The sequence below is a fragment of the Pieris brassicae genome, chromosome 3 (assembly GCF_905147105.1).
Source record: "Pieris brassicae chromosome 3, ilPieBrab1.1, whole genome shotgun sequence".
NCBI classification, from domain to species: Eukaryota; Metazoa; Arthropoda; class Insecta; order Lepidoptera; family Pieridae; genus Pieris; species Pieris brassicae.
The window spans coordinates 13,740,423-13,764,516 of record NC_059667.1 but is presented as its reverse complement, the minus strand read 5'-3'; the positions used below and the strand labels follow the sequence as shown (position 1 = coordinate 13,764,516).

Here is a 24,094-nt window from a genome sequence, read left to right as displayed (position 1 = left end):
ATTCAAATAGAAGAAGGGTGGACCTAGTACGTCGTCTATCAAATACATAACGGATTTTGACAAATGGAATTGCAAATATTCTCTATATCTTAGAGTTTATGACGTAATATCATATTGCTTCAGTATAGAAAGTAGTTTGAAAACGTTTCCTATCGTTTAATATTGTTAGGACGAAGATTTTCGTTTTACATTTACTAAACGCTGAATGAGAAAAGTCTGACAAATAGGTAGTAAGAACATCTGAAAGCGATAGTGCTCAACTAGTTACGATAATAAATAGGAGCTTAAAGTAGCCAAATGGTCGATTAGGGTATTCTTGACTACAACACGGGCATTCTGATAAAGTTCGCGTTTGTTTGCAACGAGTCTCAAGGGTTTTATAGAGAGAAAATAGATCGCTCCCTCGTTAAATCACATTTTCAAAGGTTGTATTTGTTTACACAGTAACGAGTACTATGGCAATTTTGTTGCGTCATGAAATGTGTGACAAACATTAATACTATAAGAAAAATAAAATATAATTTTAAGTATCGATAACCTTTGAAATACCTATTTTGGACGACAAGAGAAACTAGTAGTATGGTTTTCCGGGGAATCGGAACCGGTTGCCCGCTCATGGCTGACCAAAAGTACCTAGTAAGAAAAGACCTAAAAAAAGTAATCAGGTCGAGCGGAGTCGATAGAACTCACTCCTGAAGCGATATCTACCGTTTCAGTGATAGCTTTCCCAAAACCCCTAGCTAATTACTTAACACCACCTTATCAGCTATTATTTCCTGCACAAAATTCCCACTCCTTATCTAAGTACTGACTCAGTACGAATGCATCGTTATAGTTATCTACTTTCCTACATTCACTAATCATAAAATGATTTATGGCTTTAAATGAAAAATAAAAAACTATACCTAACCTCCCAACCTAACCTACGGGTCTAAACAAACGCAGAGCAAAAATTAATCCATCAATACTAATAGTTGATCAAAAGGTTCTTGCCACTACTCCTATAACAAGAGGTGAAATGAAAGTCCTGACCATACCATCTGGTGTGCAGGGTAAAACACTGGATAATATATTTTTAGGACAGGTATATTATAGGTTTTGTGTATAACACAGCATTCAACGGTAGTTATGTAGAAAGTCCTTTCAACTTTGAAAATTTTGCCTAAATACAGATGGTCAACAGATACCTTCAAAAACGTTACAGCCATCATTTCCAAACGATATTTTTGTAGCGCATACCACACCCTGTACTCAGGCACCGGTATACGTTCGCCATGGTAGTGTAAGAATGGAAGTAAGATTCTAAGGCGCATTGACTGAAACAATTAACTGTATACTTTACCTCTACGTAAAGTACACAGTAATTTTTTTCAAATATTGTAGAAATCGATAAGAACAGAAATGTATGTGTGGATTATAGTAGTTAAGTAATCACTTATGTAATTATTATAATATTAAGAATAATAAAATATAATGTAAACGAAAATGACACGGTTTTCAATTACCTTCATTACTTTTTTTATAAAAAGACTCATTACTTATGTTGAGATCATATTATGTGGGTTTAAATGAATTCATTGGTAAAAATATGAATTGATAGTAGGAAATGTAGTCAGTATAAGAGTAAAAGACTAGGGGAGTTAACGCGTAGTATTAAACTATAAACACACTAGAAGTGCAAATGGGTCTTCGTAGTATACATCCCAGCCTCCAGAGCAACGTATATCCTTCAAATCGATTGCCGATGTATGCCAGCACTTATCATATGTAATCTTGACCCTGATTGACACCACAGCTGGGGTCCCATTGGGTGGCTATTCATATAAATGTGGAAAGAGTTGGGGAATACTTGGACGTAAACCTCAATAGAAGAGTTTTTAAGGTTGTTGCATGTGGAGGTACAATAGCGTTACAGTTCAGGATTATCTATCGGCGGTGTGTGGTGAGTACTGCTTGGCATATGTTTACTACAAGTTCAAGGGGATGAGATCAGAAGACTTCCTTAGAAATTTAACATGTGACTCACTGAATAATGTTATGGTGCGAGTAATTGTGTATAGAAATATAATGAACATAATATAAATAAAATAATAATACCTGGAATATTTTTTTTAAATTTATTATGTAACCCTTACATCTAATTATATCATAGATAATGGTGTTAATGTAGGTTAGGTATATTTATTGTTGTTTGTTTAGACCCGTAGGTTAAATGGTGCAGAAAATAGTAGCTGATAATGTGGTGATAAGTAATTAGCTAGGATATCGCTTCGGGAGTGAGTTCTATCGACTCCGCTCGACCTGTTTAGTGGGGATAGAGTACAAACATTTTTTTAGGTTTGGTCCGCCATGATTTTTAGTTTTGGTCAGCCATGAGCGGGCAACCGGTCAGGTTGGGAACTTTGAAGTGAGGCACTCCCCTGGAATCCATACTACTCAGACTAGACTTGATCAAATCGAAATATATATATACAAAACAAACGTATCTTATTTTGCCAAAAATAAAACTTGTCCTAGATATGTTAACCAATTTTGAACCAAGTGTTTTTCGCACTCCTCTACTGCTTCATTTAAGAATAGTATAAAACAACTATTAATGTCCTAAGCCTTGTATCTTTCTTCTTTATTATAGCTACTAGTATGTTTGTCGTTCTCCTGATTTATACATTTTTTGTTGTATTACTTAAATAACATTCTGCTGTCATGTCATGTTGTGTATTGTTTTGCTTTGTATCTTATTTTTTATCAGTGAAACTTATGTGGATATATCCATTGTGTTAATTTTATGTTTTATTTTTTCTTACTTTTACTGTATAGAGATGTTTCTGTTTTGTTTCCTAAATAAATAAATAAAATTATTATGAGAGATAAACAGTGCGTGTAAAACAATAATTTTCGTAGAATCTTTAATCTCGAAAGAGCTTTAGGAGTATACAGGACCTCCAAGCACCGCAACTAAGCAAAACATAATGATTATAACATAGCAGCTCACAATTATTGAAATTACAACTAAAGTGGTTTCACCTGTTCTCTGTAAGTGAAATGTTTAACCTAGACTTATGGTACTAACAGCCGAAAATGACTAATATTAGGTCCTTACATATGAAATTGGCGTTTTGTATGGGAGGAACAAAAATCGAATATTTTTAAATATAATATATTTAATTAATCAAAGTATGAACCATTGTTTTCGATGCACTTTTGCCATCTCATGGTAATCTGTTGGAGCAAGTTCCGGGGAGTACGGAGGATGTCTTAGACATTCCAATTGAAGCTCTTCTCATTTGGTAGCCGTCTGTTGTGCAGTGTGTGGTCTAGCGTTGTCGTGAAGTAGCAGTGGCGTGGACCGATTGACCAGCCTAGGTTATCCAACCATTGCGCTGAGCGCTTCCGATTATCGTAAAGAATTCAGTCATTTTTCATCACAGGTAATGATTCGGTTTAAAATACCTTCATTATTGCGCCGGTTCAGTAATGTAACGCAGCAGTCGACGCGCGTTTACCGGTTTGCTTCAGTCAATTCGTGAGGTACCCACCTTTCAAGCTTTTTAATCTTCCCAATTTGCTTCAAGTGAATTAAAACAGTTTTATCACTAACACCGCAGCCTGCAGCTAACTCGGACGTGGTTTGCGATGGATCCGCTTCCACAATAGCCTTCAATACTTCATTATCAACTTGGGTCTCAGGCCGTCCATGGGGCTTGTTCTGCAGGTCGAAATTTCCAGAACGAAAACGTTGGAACCAAAAACAAACTGTGTTTTCTTTTGCAACATGACCGCCATACACATCATTCACCCTTCGAGTCGTTTCCGCAGCACTAGTGCCACGTCGGAGCTCGTACTCGTAAATAATGCGATACTTTAAGTTTTCCATTTTGTAAAATGAGTGACGCAAACAGAAAAAAACAAATGAATGACGGTCATCGAAGCACAAATACATGAGTAAATAGCTGTACAAATATGAATTTGGAATTCCTTACCAAAGAGGAGAACATCGTGATTAAAGTGGCCAGTACGAAAATACGCCAATTTCATATGTAAGGACCTAATATATTAACGGCAATTAAGCAAAAAATTAAGATTTCTATGATGTCACATGGCGTACATCGTTTCTAGCATAGACAAAGAGAACAATTTGATAATTTGTTTGTTGAAGGAAAACACTTTTTTACCGGATTGAAGCTATGTATTATTATAAACTTACAATTATTTTGCATAATTTTAAATTTTTCCGACGTTTCGCGATTCGCTTTACAGTGTGCGTCGTCACGGTGACGAATGTGTAAAAGCTATGTTAACAAAAGACAATAATTTGTTTGTTTTCATAGTTAACTAAAGGATAACTTAACAAAATAATAAAACCATGACATGGATGAACATTAAGGGGAAACTTTGCCGATTGATATTGATACAACTGTATTTGACAAATGACTCGCTATTTCCCTTAGTGACGACATGACGCGTGAACGGTTGCACTGATTTCGCTAATTCTTTTTTTGTTGTGTTTGTTATTGTTAGAAGAAGGTTCTTATGAATGAAAATAATAAGAAAATTTAAGAATACTTAACCACCATATTAAGTAATCATGACTTTTGTTACAATAGCAAATTTTTTTCAGTGCATAGCGCTTTTACAATTCAAACTTTTTTCATGTAACCTTATAGCGTTTGACATAACATTGACAGAATGCGAGCTGCAAATATCGTCAAAGAGGATGTAAGAAAAATGAATATGGTTTTAAACAAATGCTTCGATCGGAGTTATTATATTGATAAAGTTTTTCACATGGCCAGTTATATGTCGCTGTTCCCATGTCGGAATACCAACAAAACTATTTATATACGTGCCAGAAAAAACAAACAAAGTATGTTGTTTATCATAAAGCATAAGAATAATAAACACTTTGTTTCTGCAATATTTTTTAGTTATTATACCAATTCGAAATTAATATTCATAGTTAAGACGTTTTTCGGGTCGACTAGTTTCTTATAAAATATTTATAAAACACTATAACACAGCTACGAAATTATTAGTTAACTGTTGATGTAATATATATCTTAATTCTAAGGATATTAGATAGTATAGATTGACTGATGACTAGAATATCCGCGGCTTTGTTGTAGATATACGCCATTATTAACTCTGTAGAGGAAGGATGGTGATGTGTTCCTCCAACCTAAAATGACCTCGACCAGTCTAACCACTGGCCGGCTCTAAGGCCCTCGTGGCTAAGGTTGAGAAGTTATACATATCCTTACCAGCCGGAATAACATCGTTGGCACGTTCAGCGTTTGGCGTCATCATAGTGATTTGTAAGTGCAGATTATAGATGTCGCTACAACTCTTTTGTCTCTGTTTGTACAAATATTTTGAACTTAGACGGTAATTTAGTTGTTATTGAATGATCTAATCCCTAGTTAGCGGGTAATAGCCGTAAGTTGAGCTCGTAAAAACGAAATACAAGACAGCCTGTTAGAATTTTTAACGTGTTTTGAGTAGGGTAACAAAGTGCTTTCATAATATTTTGGTTGCCCAACTTTTAATATTTACTTTATACGAAAACGTTTAGAATTCTTGAGGATTTGGTGGTTTCCAAATATTTAAGTGTATATAAAATGTTTATGAGCTCTTTGAAAGAAATTTTTCGTATTGTGTCATTTGTAATAACAACAAATAAAAACTATACGATATAAACGCTACGATTTTTGAAGTTTTTACATTTGATAATTTTTCTGTGTTTGTGTATTTTTATGAGCAAGTTCGATCGAGTTTTATTCATCCCTGCTTTTTATAATCATTATCATGGGGAGAGATGTAGGGTCCCTCTGCTTCTTCTACCGCATTGACTATGGTTAATGTTAAGAGGGGTTCGGATGACCTACAGCTGAGTTTCATCATCGGATGTCGAGGCTGAATACGAAATACCACCCGTGTCATCTCGACGTCCGTCGTTCCACAACTTAGTTTTTGCTACTATGTGGAACCAGCTGTTGGATAAAGAAAAGGGTGCTCTCTCTGACCACGATTTCTAAAAAGCACTGAACTTGTCGGATTATGTTCATAATGTAAGTCACTCGCATTTTTATTCGCTAAACATGATTCGTTAATATGTTAGATATATAATTTATATATGCTATATTTCTACTTTAATTTATAATAAAAAAAAATAGAATTTGGTGTGTAATTATTCATTTTGTAAAACTTTTTTAACACATTTGAGATTGTTTTGTAATTGCTACATATACCCTTGTTACCTTAATATAAAAACAATTTAATTGTTTAATGTAATCACACAATATTACACATTATTCAAATTATTTGTATGTCGCACATTGTAATAGTGACAGTTGAAGTAAACTAACCACGATTTACTGTACTTAATAAAGAGTTCAAAAACCATTCTTATTTTAAATATGTATAAAGTTACAATAATCGAACCAAAGACAATTAAAGATGTAACTAAGACAGATGTCAAATGTGATCTATTAAATTGGCCGTCTTTAGTTATCTATCGTAATACCAACATTAAGGGCGTCAATGGATGATCATTAGTCTCAGTCGAAGTTAGGTCTTAGATCTTAGCTCAATCTCCGGTCCATTCCAACACACTCGTCTTCCAAGAACTTGATTTAAGTTCAAAGAGATGTAATATGGTTTGAATAAAGACGTCATGTTTGGGTTTGAAGTTTAAAGCCAAATTTGTACTTTGTTTTGTCTGACGCAAGACTAAGTTGGCGTGTTTATACACGTATAATTTTATAGGGGTCTAAATAAAATATTAATTGTGGAAATTTCAAAAGTGAGCAGAAGACGTCCATATTTTTTTGACTATATAATCTTAAATACCAGCCATTTGCTAATCGTAGAAGTTTATTTTCTATTTATATTAAAAATATGAACTCGCATCTAATATTGAGGTCAGACAAAATAAGGAAAACTTGTTATTACGTTCGATAGAGGTTTCACAGATTTAATATAATAAAAAATATACATCACCCGCAACGAAATAAAAACTAAAAATATAAACTAAGACAGAATGGAATAGCAATAAAGTTTTTATTTAAGTGAACATTAATATTTTCTTATCTACGTAAGTTAAAACATTTTAATCAAACCACAATCTCAAGAGAAAATAATACAGACTTCGTGAAATAAAAGAACTCGGCTTGCCTACGCTCCAATCCATTTTTTATGGATTCTACAAATAAATTATAAAACAACATTTATCAGTTATTTCGTAAGCATTTAACATCCATTTAAAATATTGACTGAAATTAATGTAAGATGTGGCCTAGATAGGCGCAAATTAAAACACGTTTCATTTATAAAAACAATAGTAAATTACAGGTGTATGCTATAGTGCAATTACAAATACTGAAAAAAAGTATGATGGGTAATGTTTAAAATATATATAAATATAAAATATCAGTTTGAACTTTCAGCCCGGGTAAAGGTCCACGTCATGTTTGATTCCTACATCTTATTATACGCTCTCGCGAATCCGTTTATAATAGCATGAAAATAAATTAAACGTTTTAGACAAAAATTTACTTAGTTTCCTACAGCGTCTCAAAACTTCTACAGTTTGAAATATATGATCTAAATAAGAGAGAACTTGAGTTTAGTATAAAACTGCTCAAGTGGCAATAGATATTAACATACCTAGGTAACACTGAAAATGTTTAGAAAATGATAACGGTTTAATGTAGAAAGTTGCCAATACTTTTATTGTTTTTCGAAGTAATCTCTGTTCCTTCCTGCACATCGTCGCATTCGATGGAACCACTTAGAAAAGCTCATTGGTGGGCTCATTTTTCCTTAGATGTCTCTTCTATGGCATTTTCGTATACTTTTAACGCATCATCAGGGCTCGTAAAGCGAATACCACGAATTTTATCTTTAGTTCTTGGGAATAAATGTAAGTCGCAGGGCGCCAGGTCAGGACTGTATGGTGGATGACTCATTATCTTGACACTTGACATGGTCAAATATTCAACAGTCCGTTTTGCAGAGTGCGCTGCATTGTCGTGGTGAAGGAGTATCCTGCCTGGGCGGGCGAAGGACGCGCTGCTGTCGAATTTTTTCCAAAACAACAGGCAAACAGCGATTGACAAACCAATCCTGTCTTGTGTCTTGTCCTTCCATCTTCTAGTACAACTGTCGCGAAATGACCTTTCCGACCAAAGAATGAGGCAATCATCTTTTTTCCTTGACTTCTTACTTTCTTTACCTTAGTTGGCCGTTCCTCGAAAGAAAACACCCACTGAGCTGTTTTGTTTTTTGGGTTCAAATATAGCATTTGAGTCACCGTTGAACTTATGTAACATTTGGCGACACCAGTCCATGTGAAGGTGTTTCTGGTCATCGGTTATAGTTTGGGGAATCCGCTAAGCGCAGCTTTGTTGTTGAGTAAGCCCGCAACGAAAGTCATAATAAATCATTGACCGAAATTTTTTTTTTACCCACGTACAATAGGTGGGACGCTGCCTGAAACATAATATTTACAAAGTATAACAAAATATTCGTCAATTAATACATGGGCAATCTCACAATCTTGGATACCCGCTTGTCTACTACTACTAGTGGAGCTATGGGAAGATGTTCCCATATACCTTGCAGGTTTTTCAAATGTGTTGTTCTGTTCTGTACCTGCTTTTGTTTTCTCGTGTATAAATTTGTTGATTACTCAGTGGTTTCATTTGCATTTAGCGAATAAAGTGAATTGCGGTTCATAATGTACAGTCGTGGCCTTAATTTCCTTTGTGAATAACATTGAACATAAAGTGATTTTATTGTATAAGTGTATTGAGGCGTTGACCTGTTTAATATGTTATGACAGACAGGTAAATTGGGGCATTTTTCATAATGTCCAGGCATTGTGAATAAAGAGGTTTCGTTCAATCAAATAATACATTAACGTTAGTTTGATTAGCTTCGGTTATAAATAATATTATATTATCTTATTTTATTAGCTTAAGTGTTCTCCTCATGTAAATAAAATATATTACCAAAAAATTATAGCTCTGACTTTAAATACTGCACTGGCGTGACACCTTAGCATACCCAGTTCGGTAATTGGCGAAAAATCTCTCTTATAAGCGATATAGTCGCACGTTATACGTTTCCGTTTTCTTGTTTAACTCTAAATAAATAATTATTGGCAGGTACAGAAGGCTTATAAAAATTGCAATGTTGTATGTATGGACTGTATAATTCAATAAAAGGAAGGTAATAAAAACATAATTGTAAGTTGTTGTTACCAAACAGAAGACAGTTGTAATTAATTGACTTAATTACTCATTTAAATTGCGCTTTCATTTCAAATTGAAACCCACATTTTTGCTAAAAATGAGACATCCCGTTCTTATAGGAAAAGCGGCGACATTCGAAACGTACAAACTTTAAACTAATTTAACTTTAAAATGGCTTTTCCCAGTTCCTCGAGGTGTTGACAAGCAAATGTCTTGGAGTTTCTTTAAAGCGAACCTTGCATTTTTATTTATTCATCCCATTTTGATCGATTTTCAAATATTTTATCTGATTTTAATAAAACGTATCTTGTAATATCTAAACCTTTACCTGATATAATTTGTATGGAGTCTCATAAAGAAATGGGACAATGAAACAGACAAATTTTAGCGTCTTTATCAAAACAACATGATAAATGGTAGGTACATCTATTCTTTATAGAAAAGCTCTTTTGGCGCCCTAAATGATTTTCTGACGATTATATCCATTATAGCCATAGTGCTTTGTGTGCTATGTAGATTCCTTAAACTCATACATTAAAGGTATAAGTTAACAAAGGGACCACTTACCTCTTCTGTTTTAATATACCTAATATGTAAACACAAAACAACTTTAAGAAATACATATGACGTGGTTAATAGGCCTTCATTAAGTGATAACATAACCAAGAAAACAAATTGAACTGAAACTATAATCCTACCACACAGTGCGTAAAAAACAAAGAAATGGAATAGAACTAGTCTAATAAAAGTGAGATATGAACTTTCCGGAGATAAGTACGTCGGTTTTGGCGGAAAACAATTCGAATTCGGGAGTAAACGTGATCCAAACCTCTATCCACAGGGACTCACGTTGATATATTGGCGTAGGTCTTTGTGTCTACCGTACCTTTTGCGTTGCGTTGGGTAAATAAATCTCTCAATTTCGGAATTAGATATCCTATTACGGAGTGTTTAATGTTTTCATACCACGTTTTTGTAATATTAAATATTATAGATGGGCAAATATTAATTCTTTAACTGGTTTATTATTATTATTATTGCTTAATACACATAAACTAAAATACAGAAAATACCAAAAACCCACTAATGGGTTTATCCTTGGTACTTGGAGGGCTCGACCAGAGTAGAAATTCCTTAAAAAAAGAAATAATTTAAATTCCTTATATCTTTATATATATCTCTTTAGCTTAAAACAAAATACAGTTAATACTAAAAATGAAACGAATACATTACAACTCCAAGCTGACTAAAAAACATCTTGTAATTTTCGGGTGTTATTTGAAGATTTGAGGGCGAATCTGAAACAATTACCTAGGCGCGGAAAAATATATGAGATTGTCCTTTATCCGTTGCGCGGACTGAAAGAAGTTGTAGGTTACTTATAGCCCTTGTATGCATTGAATGTTCGACACTGTTTCTTTAACTAGTTTTGGTATTTAAAACCTAACTTCCAACTTTATTGAATTATAATACTTTGAAGACTTAATAGAAATTGTCTGTGATATTGTTTTTTTTTTGAAACTCCATTGATAACTTAACATTAATACTTGGTTAATAAAAGTAGTTATTAACCCAAAGCTAGTAACCTAAAAGAAATGGGTTTGGTTCCTGGAGACTACTTGTTAAAAAGGGTTAGAAGGCATACCACCACGTGGTGTATTTATAATAAAAAGTAAAAATATCAGTGTTAACTGATAGTAAGCATAAATTTGTAACAAATAAAATTAAATATTTTTTAACTTTATCTTTGGACTTGAACTCAATATGAATTTATAAAAATGAAATAAAAGTAATTTTTATATGTAAATTAAAAATAGTATTTTAATAAATTGAGACAAATAGATGTTATAGGTAGGTTATATACGATCCATGAGCCCTCAGTAATTAAATTAGGGCCATTATTGGAGGCATAGACACATATTGTGCTGGTGTCTGAATTTATAGCTTAAGACGTATATTAAATTGAACGTGGTTGTGAATGTGTTGTGCTGATTTATGTTAAGCATGAATAGGGCATTTAATCAAGATTGGGATGGCGAGGGCTTTGAAATTTCCGATGGGATATTAGTTTTCAACTAAAAATAATATTTTTATAAATATTTCGTCGTGAGTCGCATGAGGTCGTCACTCCAGACGACTTGTTAATAAGTTAGTTGGAGTCCTAGGGTCCTTCAAGAAAAGAGCGCACCAATTCTTAACTTGCGAGCCTGGCATTGAGAGTGTCCATGGGTCGTGAACATCAGGTGAATCTCGTGCAATTTGATAGCTGTTCTATAAAAAAATAGTTAAACAGATATATTATTGTATTGTATTTTGTTAACATAGCTTTTACACATTGAAAGAAAACACTTTTTTACCGGATTGAAGCTATGTATTATTATAAACATATAATTATTTTACATAATTTTAAAATTTTCCGACGTTTCGCGTGCTTTTCAGCCTGCGTGGTCACCGTGACTGAAGACAAAAGGTGTTGAATACCAAAAAGTATCACAGCTGTAGAGAAAGTTGTATTATCTGTAAAGTTTTCTTTCTTTGTAGTTCCAATCCCTAATAATTGAGATTTGTTGACCCGACGGTAAAGATACACAATATTATTATTATATAATTATTCAAGATACACAGAAATATATATACGTACCTAATCACAAAAATCTTAAGACTAATTTAAAAATAAAATAAAGACAATGTTATGAAAAGACCTCGAGTCGCAAATATTGCGAGGGAATCTCCCTCGCAATAATATAACTCAATTTCCGCACTTAGACACGTAGTCGGTCCGTTGTGCGTAGAAGCCCTGGCTAATTTAGCCAGCCCAACTCCTTCCAGAAGCACAGAAGTCTCCCGGGCACTTCACAGGCTTCGCGGAGCGACCTCACTGTTCCGAGGATTTTTGTACGTTGATTAGCCACAGCCTCGCATTCCAGGACTACGTGGGTGACTGATTCCTCTGCGCTGAAACAGCCTCTGCACAAGGGGCTGTCTGTTGCGCCTAGGACGAAAAGATGTTTGTTAAGGAGACAATGGCCTGTGATTGTCCCTATGATTGTTTTGAGATTGGTTCTGTTCAGGTTTAGAAGTCGCTTAGTAAGTTGCGGGTTCACAGCCGGCAGAGCCATTTTGGACTGTTTGCAATCTACACTTCGCGACCATCGTTGAACTGGAGTACAGTGGATCTCTGGCGAATCCAGGTTCGAACCAGCGAGAAGGGCAAGAGGAGGAGCGGATACGGGCCAGCAGGTATCATACCAGAGCCTCTTCTCGCAAGCTCGTCGGCTGCATCGTTGCCGAGAGAGCCACTGTGTCCCTTAATCCATTGTAAGGTAACTCTATTTGTTAGAGCTATTGCCTCCAGTGCTTCGTGACACTCCAGTATTAATTTGCTGTTTGTGTTTTCGTTACCGAGCGCCATCAGCACGGATGCACTGTCCGATATGAGCTTAATGTAAAAGTCATTGACTCCCATCCGCTGTACGGCTCTGGCTGCTTCGGTTAGAGCGACACAATCACATTGGAAGATTGTGCTTTGTGTGCCCAGAGGTAGGTGTATGTTGATGTTGAGATCAAAGGAGAAAATACCAGCGCCTGAGCCACACCCTGTTTTTGAACCATCAGTATATATACGTAGCTCATTCAGGGGCGACTGATCTTGCTCCTCTTCTCTCAGTTGTATTAGATATTTCTTGTTGAATATTAATTGATTAGTGATTCTGTCACATGGCGCAGCTATAAGAGGTTGGTACTCTATTGCCCTGTTGAGAATCACTGTGTGTGAACTGTAGTGGTTTTTTCCCCATAGGTCCAATACCATAAGCCTGATGGCCGCTAGTGCCGCCTCCTGCTGTATGTGTAGGTCTAGAGGTAAGATTTGCAGGGCTATCTCCATTGCTGCGGTCGGAGTTGTTCTCATACAACCGCTAGCAGCGGACAAGGCAAGCCTTTGGAAGCGTCCCAGTTTCGTGATCGCCGTTTGAAGTTCAGATCTTGGCCACCAAACCAGGGCTCCATAGGTCAGCATTGGCCTGATTATGGCAGTGTATAGCCATAATGTTATTTTAGGCGATAAGCCCCATTTCACGCCTAGCATCTTTTTGCATTGATAGAAGGCGATCGTTGCTTTGCTCAGTTTGTGTTCTAGGTGTTTGTTCCAGAGCAGTTTACTGTCCAGAATCACACCCAAGTACTTTATTTCATTTTTGAGTTTGAGTTGTGTGTTGAAGAGTTTTGGAAGCCTGTGTGGTCCCAGAACCCTCCGGTTTGTAAAGAGTATTAACTCTGTTTTTGATGGGTTGACAGATAGCTCGTGCTTGTTGCACCATCTCTCAATTACTTTGAAAGCCCTTCCCATGAGATCGCATAGGGTACTTTCAAAGCTTCCCGATATCAAGATAGCTATGTCGTCCGCATAACCCATGTGTAGAGGTTGCCAGCGTTGAGTTCTGTGATGAGCTCGTTAACTACGAGGTTCCACAGTAGCGGCGATAAGACACCACCTTGCGGACAGCCTCTGCTGACAATGCCCCGTGTCGTGGAATTAACAGTGAACTGTATAGCTCGTTGTTTTAGCATGTTGTTTATCCACCCTATCAGGGTTGATGATACTCCACATGTAACGAGTGCTCTGGTAATGCTCGTGAAGTTTGTTTTGTCAAAAGCGCCTTCGATGTCAATAAATGCACCAAGGGTTGACTGTTTTAACTTCAGGGAGTCGCCAATGCGAGACACAACGTTGTGGAGTGATGAATCCGTTGACTTGCCTGGGCTGTAGGCATGTTGATTTGGGTGCAGGAATTTGGATAGCGATACCTGGCTACGTATTTCCAGATCTCCAAGCCTCTCCATTGTTTTTAACAGGAAAGATGTGAGGCTTATGGGTCTGAAGGATTTCGCCTGGGTATAGTCCTCTCTGCCTGGTTTTGGGATGAATATTATTTTCACTTCCCTCCATTTCAAAGGTATGTAGCGGTGGGCTATACATGCTCGGAAGATTGAGACAAGATAGTCCACCAAAAGGTTTCCACTCCATCTTAGTAGGCCTGGGAAGATGCCATCCAGGCCAGCCGCTTTGAATGGTAGGAAGGAGTTGATTGCCCATGTTACTTTTTCATTTGTGATTATTTTGTGAGCTACATTCCAGTCTGAGTCGGTGGTGGCTCTTTCTGAGTAAGGTTGCCATGCCTGGTCGTTGGCAATTATGCAGCCTGGAAAGTGTGTTTCCATCAGTAGTTCACATGTTTCTGCATCGGTTTTTGTAAATGATTTATCAGGTTTTTTAAGACAACCGATTGAGTGATAAGGCTCACTAGAGAGGCCTGATTTCACTCTGGTTGCCTGGTTGTAGCTTTCAATGCTGGTGCAGAAGTGTCTCCAGCACTCTTGCTTCCTAGAACGTAAAAGTTTTTTGAATCGTCTTCTCGCGATTGTGTACTTGTCCCAGTCGGCAGGTAAACGGGTATTTCCTGCTCTATTGAACAGCTTCCTAACCTTCTTTCGGTGTCTCTCCAGTTTGGGGCACCACCAGTTATGTCTACTCCCCTACCTAGGCATGGTAAGGGGACACGACCGTTCAAAGCTGGTCTGGAGTAGGGACGTTAGGTTATTTACATGTTTGTCTATGTCTTGTACATCAATGGTGGTTGGTATTGTTAGTTTGCTTACCTCTGAGCCGATTATACTGTAAAATTTTACTGAATCAGTTCTCCGAGGTATGCGTCGTGGTTGTGGTTTAAGTAGCTCCCCTTTGATTGTAAAGCGGATCCACCTGTGATCTGAGCATCATAGCTCTCTGGAGACATGCCAATCCTTTATGTGATCTGACAGACCAGAGGTCACCATTGTTAGATCGATTATGGTTTGCGAGCGTGCGTTGATAAAGGTTGGTTCAGAGCCGCTGTTTGCTAAGATAAGATTATTGCTAAGAATGAAGTTAAGCATATTCTCACCTCGAGCGTTGGTATTTGCATTACCCCATAGCGTGTGGTGCGCGTTGGAGTCTGCTGCGATTATAAGCTCCAGTTTCTCCCTCTCACAGTTGTCAGCCAGAAGGCCGAGTTCTGGAGTGGGCACGTCCTCGTCACCCAGTAAGGAGGCGGACGCCAGGACGATGTCTGGATGTGCGTCCCTAGGTAACCTAATGGTTGTAAGGTCCCTTGAACACAGTTCGTTAATTAGGTATGCTGGTACATGTTTAGGTATGATAATGCAGGTTCTTGGGTTACTTACTGAGGTATCCAGCAAAAGTTTACCACCGGTGTTACCCAGGCCGCATACCTTGCCATTCCTGATCCACGGCTCCTGGATCGCGGCAATGGTCTTCGGGTTGGTCTCCAGCAGTCTGCGTAGTGAAGCCGACGCTGTTTGGCTGTGCTGGAGGTTGGTCTGGATAAGGTCAGTCCGGTTAGGGGGAGGAGCGCAAACAGCTGTCGCTGAATTCACTCCCCCCTGTCTCCTGAAAGAACTCGTCATCCGAGGTTAGTTGCACCGGTGAGGGTGGTTGTTGAACTGTCTCCATGGGGACGTTTACCTCGGCAACCGCGGCTATCTCCGTCGTTGACGAGGGCGGCTTTGGCCCCGAGGATCCCGTCCCCGATGTACTGGCAGTAGTTACTGTGGCGGCAGCTACCACTGAGGGTTCCTCCTTTTCCAGAATTCGGATATAGATGTTCCCCATCAGATAGTAGATGCGGCGTTCGTGTGCCTTGATCTTTGAGATCTCATATTCCGGAACACGAAGGAACAGAGATACGCCTGTCGGGTCCTGTGTTCTACGTTCGTGAGTCAGGGTCCAAGATCTGATGTTTAGGTGGCGGTTTTGCCTGGTGATCAGTTTCCGTAAAGTTTCCGTGCTACCAGTGAACTCTGGAACATGCAGTAAGCACGGCACCTTCTTCGGAATGTCTGACTAAGGCCGTACCACCAGTTTGGTGTCCGGTATCGGATTGTTGATGACATCGCATGCTCCGGTAAGCCATCCCAGCGTGTAGGTATCCTCGCACCAAGTTTTGAGGATACCATCTAAGAAGTGGGCTCTTCCCCGGAATCTGATGTCGTTGGGTTCAGTTGCTAGGGTAGCTTCAAGATCCGCCATGAGCTCATCTTCGATTTTACCCTCGATTTGTAGGCGGATGTTATCTGCCTGTTCTTGTGTCATGTCTATAAAGGGCTCAGTCATCACGGCAACACAAAGCTCGTTGGCTTTGTAGGATGCTGCCGCTTCCGCGTAACTGGCCGAGGTCCCTGACTCCAGCCGGAGTTTGTTAGGTTTAACCCTTTTGCTCTCCCCAGTCGGTGTCACGGTTTCCTCTGGCCGATCGCGTTTCTGGCCCTTTGTTTGTCGTTTGGTTTGGTTTGGGTTTTTGGTTTGGTAACCCCCTCTAGGTTCTTTACCGCACCTAGAGCCAATAGGCTTGAGCGCGGCAGAGGACCTAGTCGGCTTCGGTGCCCTTTTCCCGCGTCCTGCAGTTGTGGTAACCGCGGGGGCAGTTCCAGGATTCTCAGGTATCCTCTGAGAGCCGGTAATCAGCTGTTGCTGTTCCGTCGCTCTTTTGGCCTTCCTGAGCCGTCGCCTTTTTGAGGAGCTTAGGACCATTCTGGGAGTCGATTCCTGAATCGCTGATTTCAGGGCCGACATGTCCATGGTCGAGGTTTGTGCACTGGACGTGCTCACCGTCGCAGCCTCGGTCTTCCGCATCGATCTTGCTTCGGATGCCCCCCCTATGGACGCAGACATTGCTGTATCATCCTTCGGAGTTGCTATCTTCTGCTCGACCGACGCAGTCAGCCTGGCCGCAACAGTGAACGCATCCTTGTGTGGTGGTGTATGAGATACCATTGGAGTGGGCACGGTTAAGAGCTGTATCCCGGTTTGGCGCTTCCTTAGCCGCTGCCCTCTCCTTTGGTGCCTCGGACGCTGCCCTATTGGGTGCGTCTGTTTGCGAGATAGGGGCATCAGAGTATCGTGTCACTGGTGACTTGCACCTCGACACGTCCTGCGACGCAACCCTGTTTATGTTAGTTTTAGGCGCATCTGTGGATGCAGCCTTTTGTTGGTTTGTGTGTTTTGTCTCTTTATCCATGAGGTGGTATGAAATAGATTCACCGTCGGAGCTCTCCACCCGCCACGGAGCCCTCAAGTCGGGGACGTCCCTTGCTCAGCAAGCGACGTCAGAGCTACTCCTTCGGTATAGAGTCAGCGTGTAGAGGGGCAGGCGCGTCCGCACGCCGCAAGAGAGTACGGAGCTGTTCGCATCCCGAGACGATGACGCAAACTCACCCCGAGTCCCGTTCCACGCCGACGACCCCCCCCCCCACACCCCGACTCTCGCTTGGTAGCCCTCTTACGGGATACCACAGCCGGTTGACCGTGGTCAGCTAATCCACGGCCTCCCGTGTGAGGGGAAATCCAGACCAAAGAGGTGTGTTGTGTGCAGCGCACAACTGTACCGGCGCACTACTCCACTCAACCTCCAGGACTCCTTCATCCCCCCGTACGGGTCCCCGCGCACGGCACAAACACGCGGGAGGTCATTTACTGTCCACCGTCCTTTTATTTTGGATGATGAACTCGCAAGGACATGACTTCTACATCCCTGCAAAAGTTCGCTTGGTGGTTTTAGTTACGTCTAATACATAGGGTATTAGACCAAAAACAGGGTTGGCAACCTCGGGAAGGTTAGTCCACCAAACTTGCCTTGGGGATCACAGCGACCTGCGCTACCCCCAAGACCACGCCTCCCTACCCATCAGTAGGGTGGGTTTGCACCTATGCTACCATGCTAATGCAAGCATGTCGGGCTGGGAACCGTAGAAGCATAGATCCAAACCCAACCCCAAATAATAAACCAATAAAAGTTTATTATAATATTTATAATATAATAAACTTTTAATATAATAATGAAGATCATGTATGATTACTTGACATCATTCAACAATTAACATTTCGAAGGTATATATTATTTCTAACACTAAAGCTATAATATTTAAAAATCTCGTCACTAAAACTAAACTAAAAACAACAATAGTTGGTCATGTTGTTACGTAACGTACCGTTAATTAAAATATCGAACAAAATAATTTTGAACCAAATCTTTGGCACTAAAGTCAGCTATGAAGTCGGGTATACACGCTTTGCGCAGTCTTTTTAGTAATAAAAATGTTTGTGTTGTCGCTAATTAAAGCTTTAAGTTGGCGCCTAGAAAATTGTATCGGTGACCCCGGGCAATCGGGCAATTTACCTTTCTTGGCCTTACGAAAGTACCTTACGAAAAACGTCGACCGATCGTTGAAACGATCAAAAGAAATATTGATGTAAGGACAAATTTCCTTGAATTTTTTTAATTCAGCATCAGATTATGTCCAATTAAACGTATTCTACTAAATAAATTCCATGTTATTTCTGAAAATATACATTCCTTAAATATTTATAAGAACTTAAAATTTAAAGTTGTATTTTCTTTGGTCACATTGCGACTTTGTAGAAAATAATTTTAGCTCATGTTTTTAAGCAGTGTAAACCTAATTTTTTAATTTTATTGCGTCTTAGTGTTTAAGTGTAAATAGTCATCATATCATATAAAAAAAATAAAATAGAGTAGGTATATGTAAAAAGTACATATTAATCATACTAAATAAGTTAATGTTGTTGAGCCGGTGTTTAACTAACCGGAGGTTAAATATACATAGTTTGTGTTAACTATTCGATTGTTTATTTTATTGTTCGTATTTTTTGTGGTATCTGAATAGATGCTTTGTGTCTTTCTTGAGGAATAAAACATATAAAAGAGTTATTGTTATTTGCATAATTAACCCAATTAAATGTTATTTATAATTTAAATGAGACTAAATAAAATCTATATTTTATACTGCCAGTAAAAATAATAGTACTTACAAAATAATGAATACACTCTTCATAATGGTAATCTCATACAATATGAATTTTCATCTTTGTCATATAATTACGAAGTTCAAAGCTTCCTATTGATAGTAATTAATTTAAACACATCAAATTAAAACTCTAACTTTCAAGACAGTAATTTTGTACTTGTAACATTTTCAAAATAATGACAATTATAATACCAATTCTTATTTCGTGTTTTATAAAAGTCTATCATAGCTGTTATGAGGTTCGAGCTGTACATAATGTCTAATAATACAAAATTTATATTACGAACATTCTGTAAGTTTGTCTTTATCTCTGGTTCTGGAAATTTTTACTATGATCAGAAAATATATAAAGAAACGTTTTTTTACAAAATGTATAGCATAGTTTCCTATTCGATTTATATAACGATGATTCTATTGGAAAATTGCGCTGCAATATTTGGTAAATTTCCCGAAGTGGAAAAGAATTCAGCCGTTATGTTCGCGGCTATTCATAACATCGTACTGGCTAAAATGTTCCTCCTGTTATATCACAAGAATTCTATAAGGAAATTGAACTATGAAATGACAACGGTGATGGAAAATATCGAGGAAGAATACGTTATGAGGGAGCAATATAGAAAAGTCAAATTTGGTATTGCGTTCTACGTCGCCAGTGTTTATTTGTCGTTAGTCGCTTATGGAGTAGAGAGTTTGAGAAAGGTAATCACTGAAGGTAAGTGAATTTACATTTTTATTGCAAAATATAATATTCATGCGATTTTATAAATTACGCCCGAACATGTTTTTCAACGAGAGAGTGTTTAATTTATTCGTCGTCCTTTTTATTTGAGTTGAAATTGGCCACGAATATTCAGTCTTCAGTAAAGTAGCATGAATTGCTAAAAAGTGGAGTGTTTCTGACACTTTTCATTTTAACTTTCTGGTAAATAGTATTAAAATATATGACGATTTCAATAAGCGTGTGAGTGTCTGTATTGAAGTTTGATTAAAATGAATTCAGAAGGTTTCAATGGAGATTTTTTGAAGTGAAACTTCTTTAGGCGCATGAGGGTAATTTTTGTACGGATGAAACGCAATACCTAATAATAATATTAGCGTCACGAAGATGTGCAGCGTTTTTGACGAAGAAAAGGGAGAGAGCGATTGAGTCCCAATGAGAGAGTGAGAAAGGGCGAAACACGATCTTATATTGCATATTTTACTTATCATAATGTTTTAGTCGCGACAATACCAATAGATATCGAAGAAATAAATTTAAAATATTAAATTTATAATTTTTTAATATCTTTGTTTCTCCCATCTAAGTCTCGGAAATCTAATGTTTTAGATTTGTATAAATATGAACAAGACTTAAAAAAACTGTCTGCCAAAGAAGTTTCACTTCTGACATGTGTAGTTTGTACGCACGCACTTAAGTATTAGTCGCAAACCTATCCATACAAAAATCCTCTACACTCGTAATACTAACTGTATAAGTTTTATATATAATTTCAGGGGTACCATTCTATACAGTGGTGACCATTTATCCATCTTTTAATGATATCTCAATGTTGGCAACACTAGTGAGAGCATTTTTCTACATTACCTGGTTATATATGATGTTACCAATGATGGCAGCAGATTGTATGCCCATAATTCACCTCATTACTATGGCATATAAATTCATGACGCTTTGTCATCGCTTTGAAGCCATAAGCGAGAGCTTTAAAAGAGAGGTTAAAATTTCTAAGACACAAGCAATCGCAATGATGAAAATAAAGTTCTTGGAAGGAATTGTAATACATCAAAAATTGTTAATGTATGTCTTTATTTACATCCTACGTTATATAAACATGAACGTACATAAACGCGAATTTGTTACCTTATGTAAAGAACTTCCCATTTAAGTATTTTCCAACCAATTCTTTGGGTCCTTCAAGAAAAGAGCGTATTAATTCATAAGAGGCCGGCAACGCACTCACGAGTTCTCTGGCATTAGGAGTGTCCATGGGCGGCGGCGGTTCTATAAAAAAAATCGAAATATCAAGGCAGTCAACTATGTAAAAGTAATAAATTCGCGTGTATTTCAGTTTGTTGGCAGCCAAATTAGGACACATATTATATAAAAAAACATAGGCCATGTGATGAGACCATATGCATATGATTAGGACATTGCATTGAAAGTCCACGAAGATATTTATTTATTGAAGTTTACCACAGCATACATAACATTTAGTAACCATAAAATTATTTACTACTAGTTTACTATTATATTTACTACTAGTTTATCATGCTTAAAATATTTTGATGTAAGTATAAAAAAAATACGTCTGGTCTATCACTTTAAATAAATACAAGTATTGGGACTAATACATTTATCATATTTAATAGAATGTCTGTCAGATAATTTAGTGTGTTTTTGTGTCTGAAGTGAAAAACAGTTGTAAGTCATTCCCCATGTTTCATAAATATTAAATAAATAATTAGGCAGGTTGTTATTTCAGGCTGACTGAAGAAATTCAACGTGTATTCGGTATTATAATGTCGTTGCAAGTTTGTGAAAGTTCAGCCGTGGCAGTTTTGCTTTTGCTTCGTTTAGCGGTAAGTATAAAGAGTTTCAAACTTTCAACTTTAATGGCGGCACTGATTGCGTGGTCTATAATACATTGACTTATCATACCACCTTTTCAACGTTAAGTCGGATTAATAGCTATCTTTTAAACAACACTTCTTTGAACAATGTAATCGGGTATTTAGAACAGCGAGTTTCACTACAAAATGTTAATAAATTCATATATTCAATCGCTTATAAGCTTTAAAAATGATTCGTTTTTTACGCAGTTAGCCAGTTGACGACAAGCTGGTGTAAGTTATCTAGTCATCTAAGATTTCTTTCTCTATGTTTGAGTCCAAAAACCAGAGAAAATATTATATTTTCTTAGATGGCTTAACGGAAAGCAAGAATGAATAAAATGAAATAAGGAATAGTTTCTTAGTTCGTTTATAAATGGTCCGTATTACAATCGTTCAATAGATCTAAGCGTGCAGACAACGACGGCTGTTTTATACTATGAAGCTGAACTAAATTGAACATTAAACGGGTTTTTAGTTAAATAATACTTTATATTTAAACAATTTTTAATAATCCTTTCAGCTTTCATCTCATCAGGACTTAACCAATGCTTTTATGACGTATACATTCGTTTGTTCTCTTTTTATTCTATTGGCTTTAAATCTATGGAACGCAGGTGAATTAACATACCAGGTAATATTTTATTTATTACAAGGCAAGTATGGCGAAACCGGGAGGATTCGATTAACTTCCTTAGAACATACATAGAAATATGTCTGCCATATGCCTCATTACTTCAAATATATGAGCACCATTATGTGACATTATGTGTATCATAATAGATAGTATTAGATGTCTTAACTCATGTTCTATTCATTTATTAATCACTGGCTCATACGGTGTAGGAAAAGATCGTGAGGGAACTAGATTGCCTGAGACCCTAGAAGTCGTCGGCGTGTTTCAGCTACAGGAGGCTGAACACCTACTTGCCTATTAGATTGAAGTATAATCTTGAAACAGATACAGAAATCTGAAGCCCAGACCTAAAAAGGTGGTACGCCACTGATTTATTTATTAATATTTTTAGACATAAAGATCTAAGAATCATATACTATTAAATTCCTTTTCACATTAGTCCTAACATCAAATTAATTACAAAAATACGCTTACGTTATGATTACCATCCTAGGTATCACTACTATCTAATGCGATGTTTTACTGTGACTGGTACATGTGTGATGTTGATAATGACTCAAAAAACATACGACAACTGGTATTGATAGGATGTGCGCAGGCGCAGAAGCCGCTCATCCTCAAGGCGTTTGGGGTTCAAAATTTGTCCTACGCCACATTCGTATCAGTAAGTTTTATTATTATTAATTGTAGACCTTCAAACCAACGTATATTTTCTATGCCGTGTAATCACTACATTATTTATTTTATACATAACGTTAAGTAGTAGTTCGTTTCTAATTACAAACCCCGGTTGTGTACTAATGCTTTGTTTGGTGCGCAATGAATACTTGCTTATTCCATAAAGTAAAACATCGTGAGGAAACCGGCATGTTTTATTTAAGCAACGACTGCTAGCCTGCAACAATCAAGTGCTTACTTAAAAATCATTCAATCAGATGCAGAACTGCGTCAGCCTTGTACCCCATTGAAGAGAAGTACGATTTCTTTTAAAAATGACTACAATATGGTGGAGGAGGTATGCGTGGTTATGTATCGAAACGTCTAGCTTTTTTGGCGCAAGATCTTTTAATGGAGTTTATTTACAAAACTTTGTATATTATTTTATAAAGTACATTTTGAAGAACATGGTTTTAAAAAATACTGAGTGTATTCGCCAAGTTTGTCTTGTCAGTTTATCTTCGCAAAATATACGGTGAAAAGTGTTATAACATATTAGAGTTTTAAAAGTTTTCACTTGCGTCTTACCAACTTTTAATATCGCATAGAAACTAAAGTAGAAAAATTCGTTCTGCGTGGAATGAAAATATATCTTAGATATTTTGTTTGCAGGTGGCACGGATGACATATTCCATTTTTGCTGTATTTTATCAACGAAGACATTAATATTCAATAGTTACTTATGTGGTAGGGTTTATATATTGGTATGTATTTGAAGTCTATATATTCTAACATTACGCACTTATATATATCAAACCATTCATTTCTTCGAAACGTACATTATAATAAAAGCTTGATAAACCGAAGTTGTAGAATCGTTTTACTGCGTAACACTGGAGTGGACACATGTTCCCTTACTGTTCGAGGTTTACCGTGTAGGTTCTAAGAGTATTTGAGTTTAAAGTAACCATTAAAAAAGTGCTTCTTATCTTTTTCACCTGAACCCACATAATATAAAGTTTATTGAGTCTTGATCACTCTAATAAAAATTATAAAA

At 37.3% G+C, this 24,094-nt stretch overlaps 1 protein-coding gene across 1 annotated transcript; it reads left to right on the top strand.

Annotated features, from left to right (window-relative positions):
* The first annotated feature begins 19,388 nt into the window (after positions 1-19,388).
* Positions 19,389-23,763, top strand: LOC123707792. Its single transcript, XM_045658129.1, has 6 exons — positions 19,389-19,845; positions 20,628-20,931; positions 21,617-21,713; positions 22,267-22,377; positions 22,874-23,044; positions 23,710-23,763. The coding sequence occupies exons 1-6, from the start codon at positions 19,389-19,391 to the stop codon at positions 23,761-23,763; spliced, it is 1,194 nt and encodes a 397-aa protein (XP_045514085.1).
* The last annotated feature ends 331 nt before the right edge of the window (positions 23,764-24,094 follow it).

Bases quoted from the DNA above. Each gene is read 5' to 3' on its own strand.
- LOC123707792 (XM_045658129.1), top strand. From the start codon at position 19,389: ATGTCTAATAATACAAAATTTATATTACGAACATTCTGTAAGTTTGTC. The intron at 19,846-20,627 runs GTAAGTGAATTT...ATATAATTTCAG, and splicing joins GAGAAAGGTAATCACTGAAG to GGGTACCATTCTATACAGTG. The intron at 22,378-22,873 runs GTAATATTTTAT...TTACCATCCTAG, and splicing joins CAGGTGAATTAACATACCAG to GTATCACTACTATCTAATGC.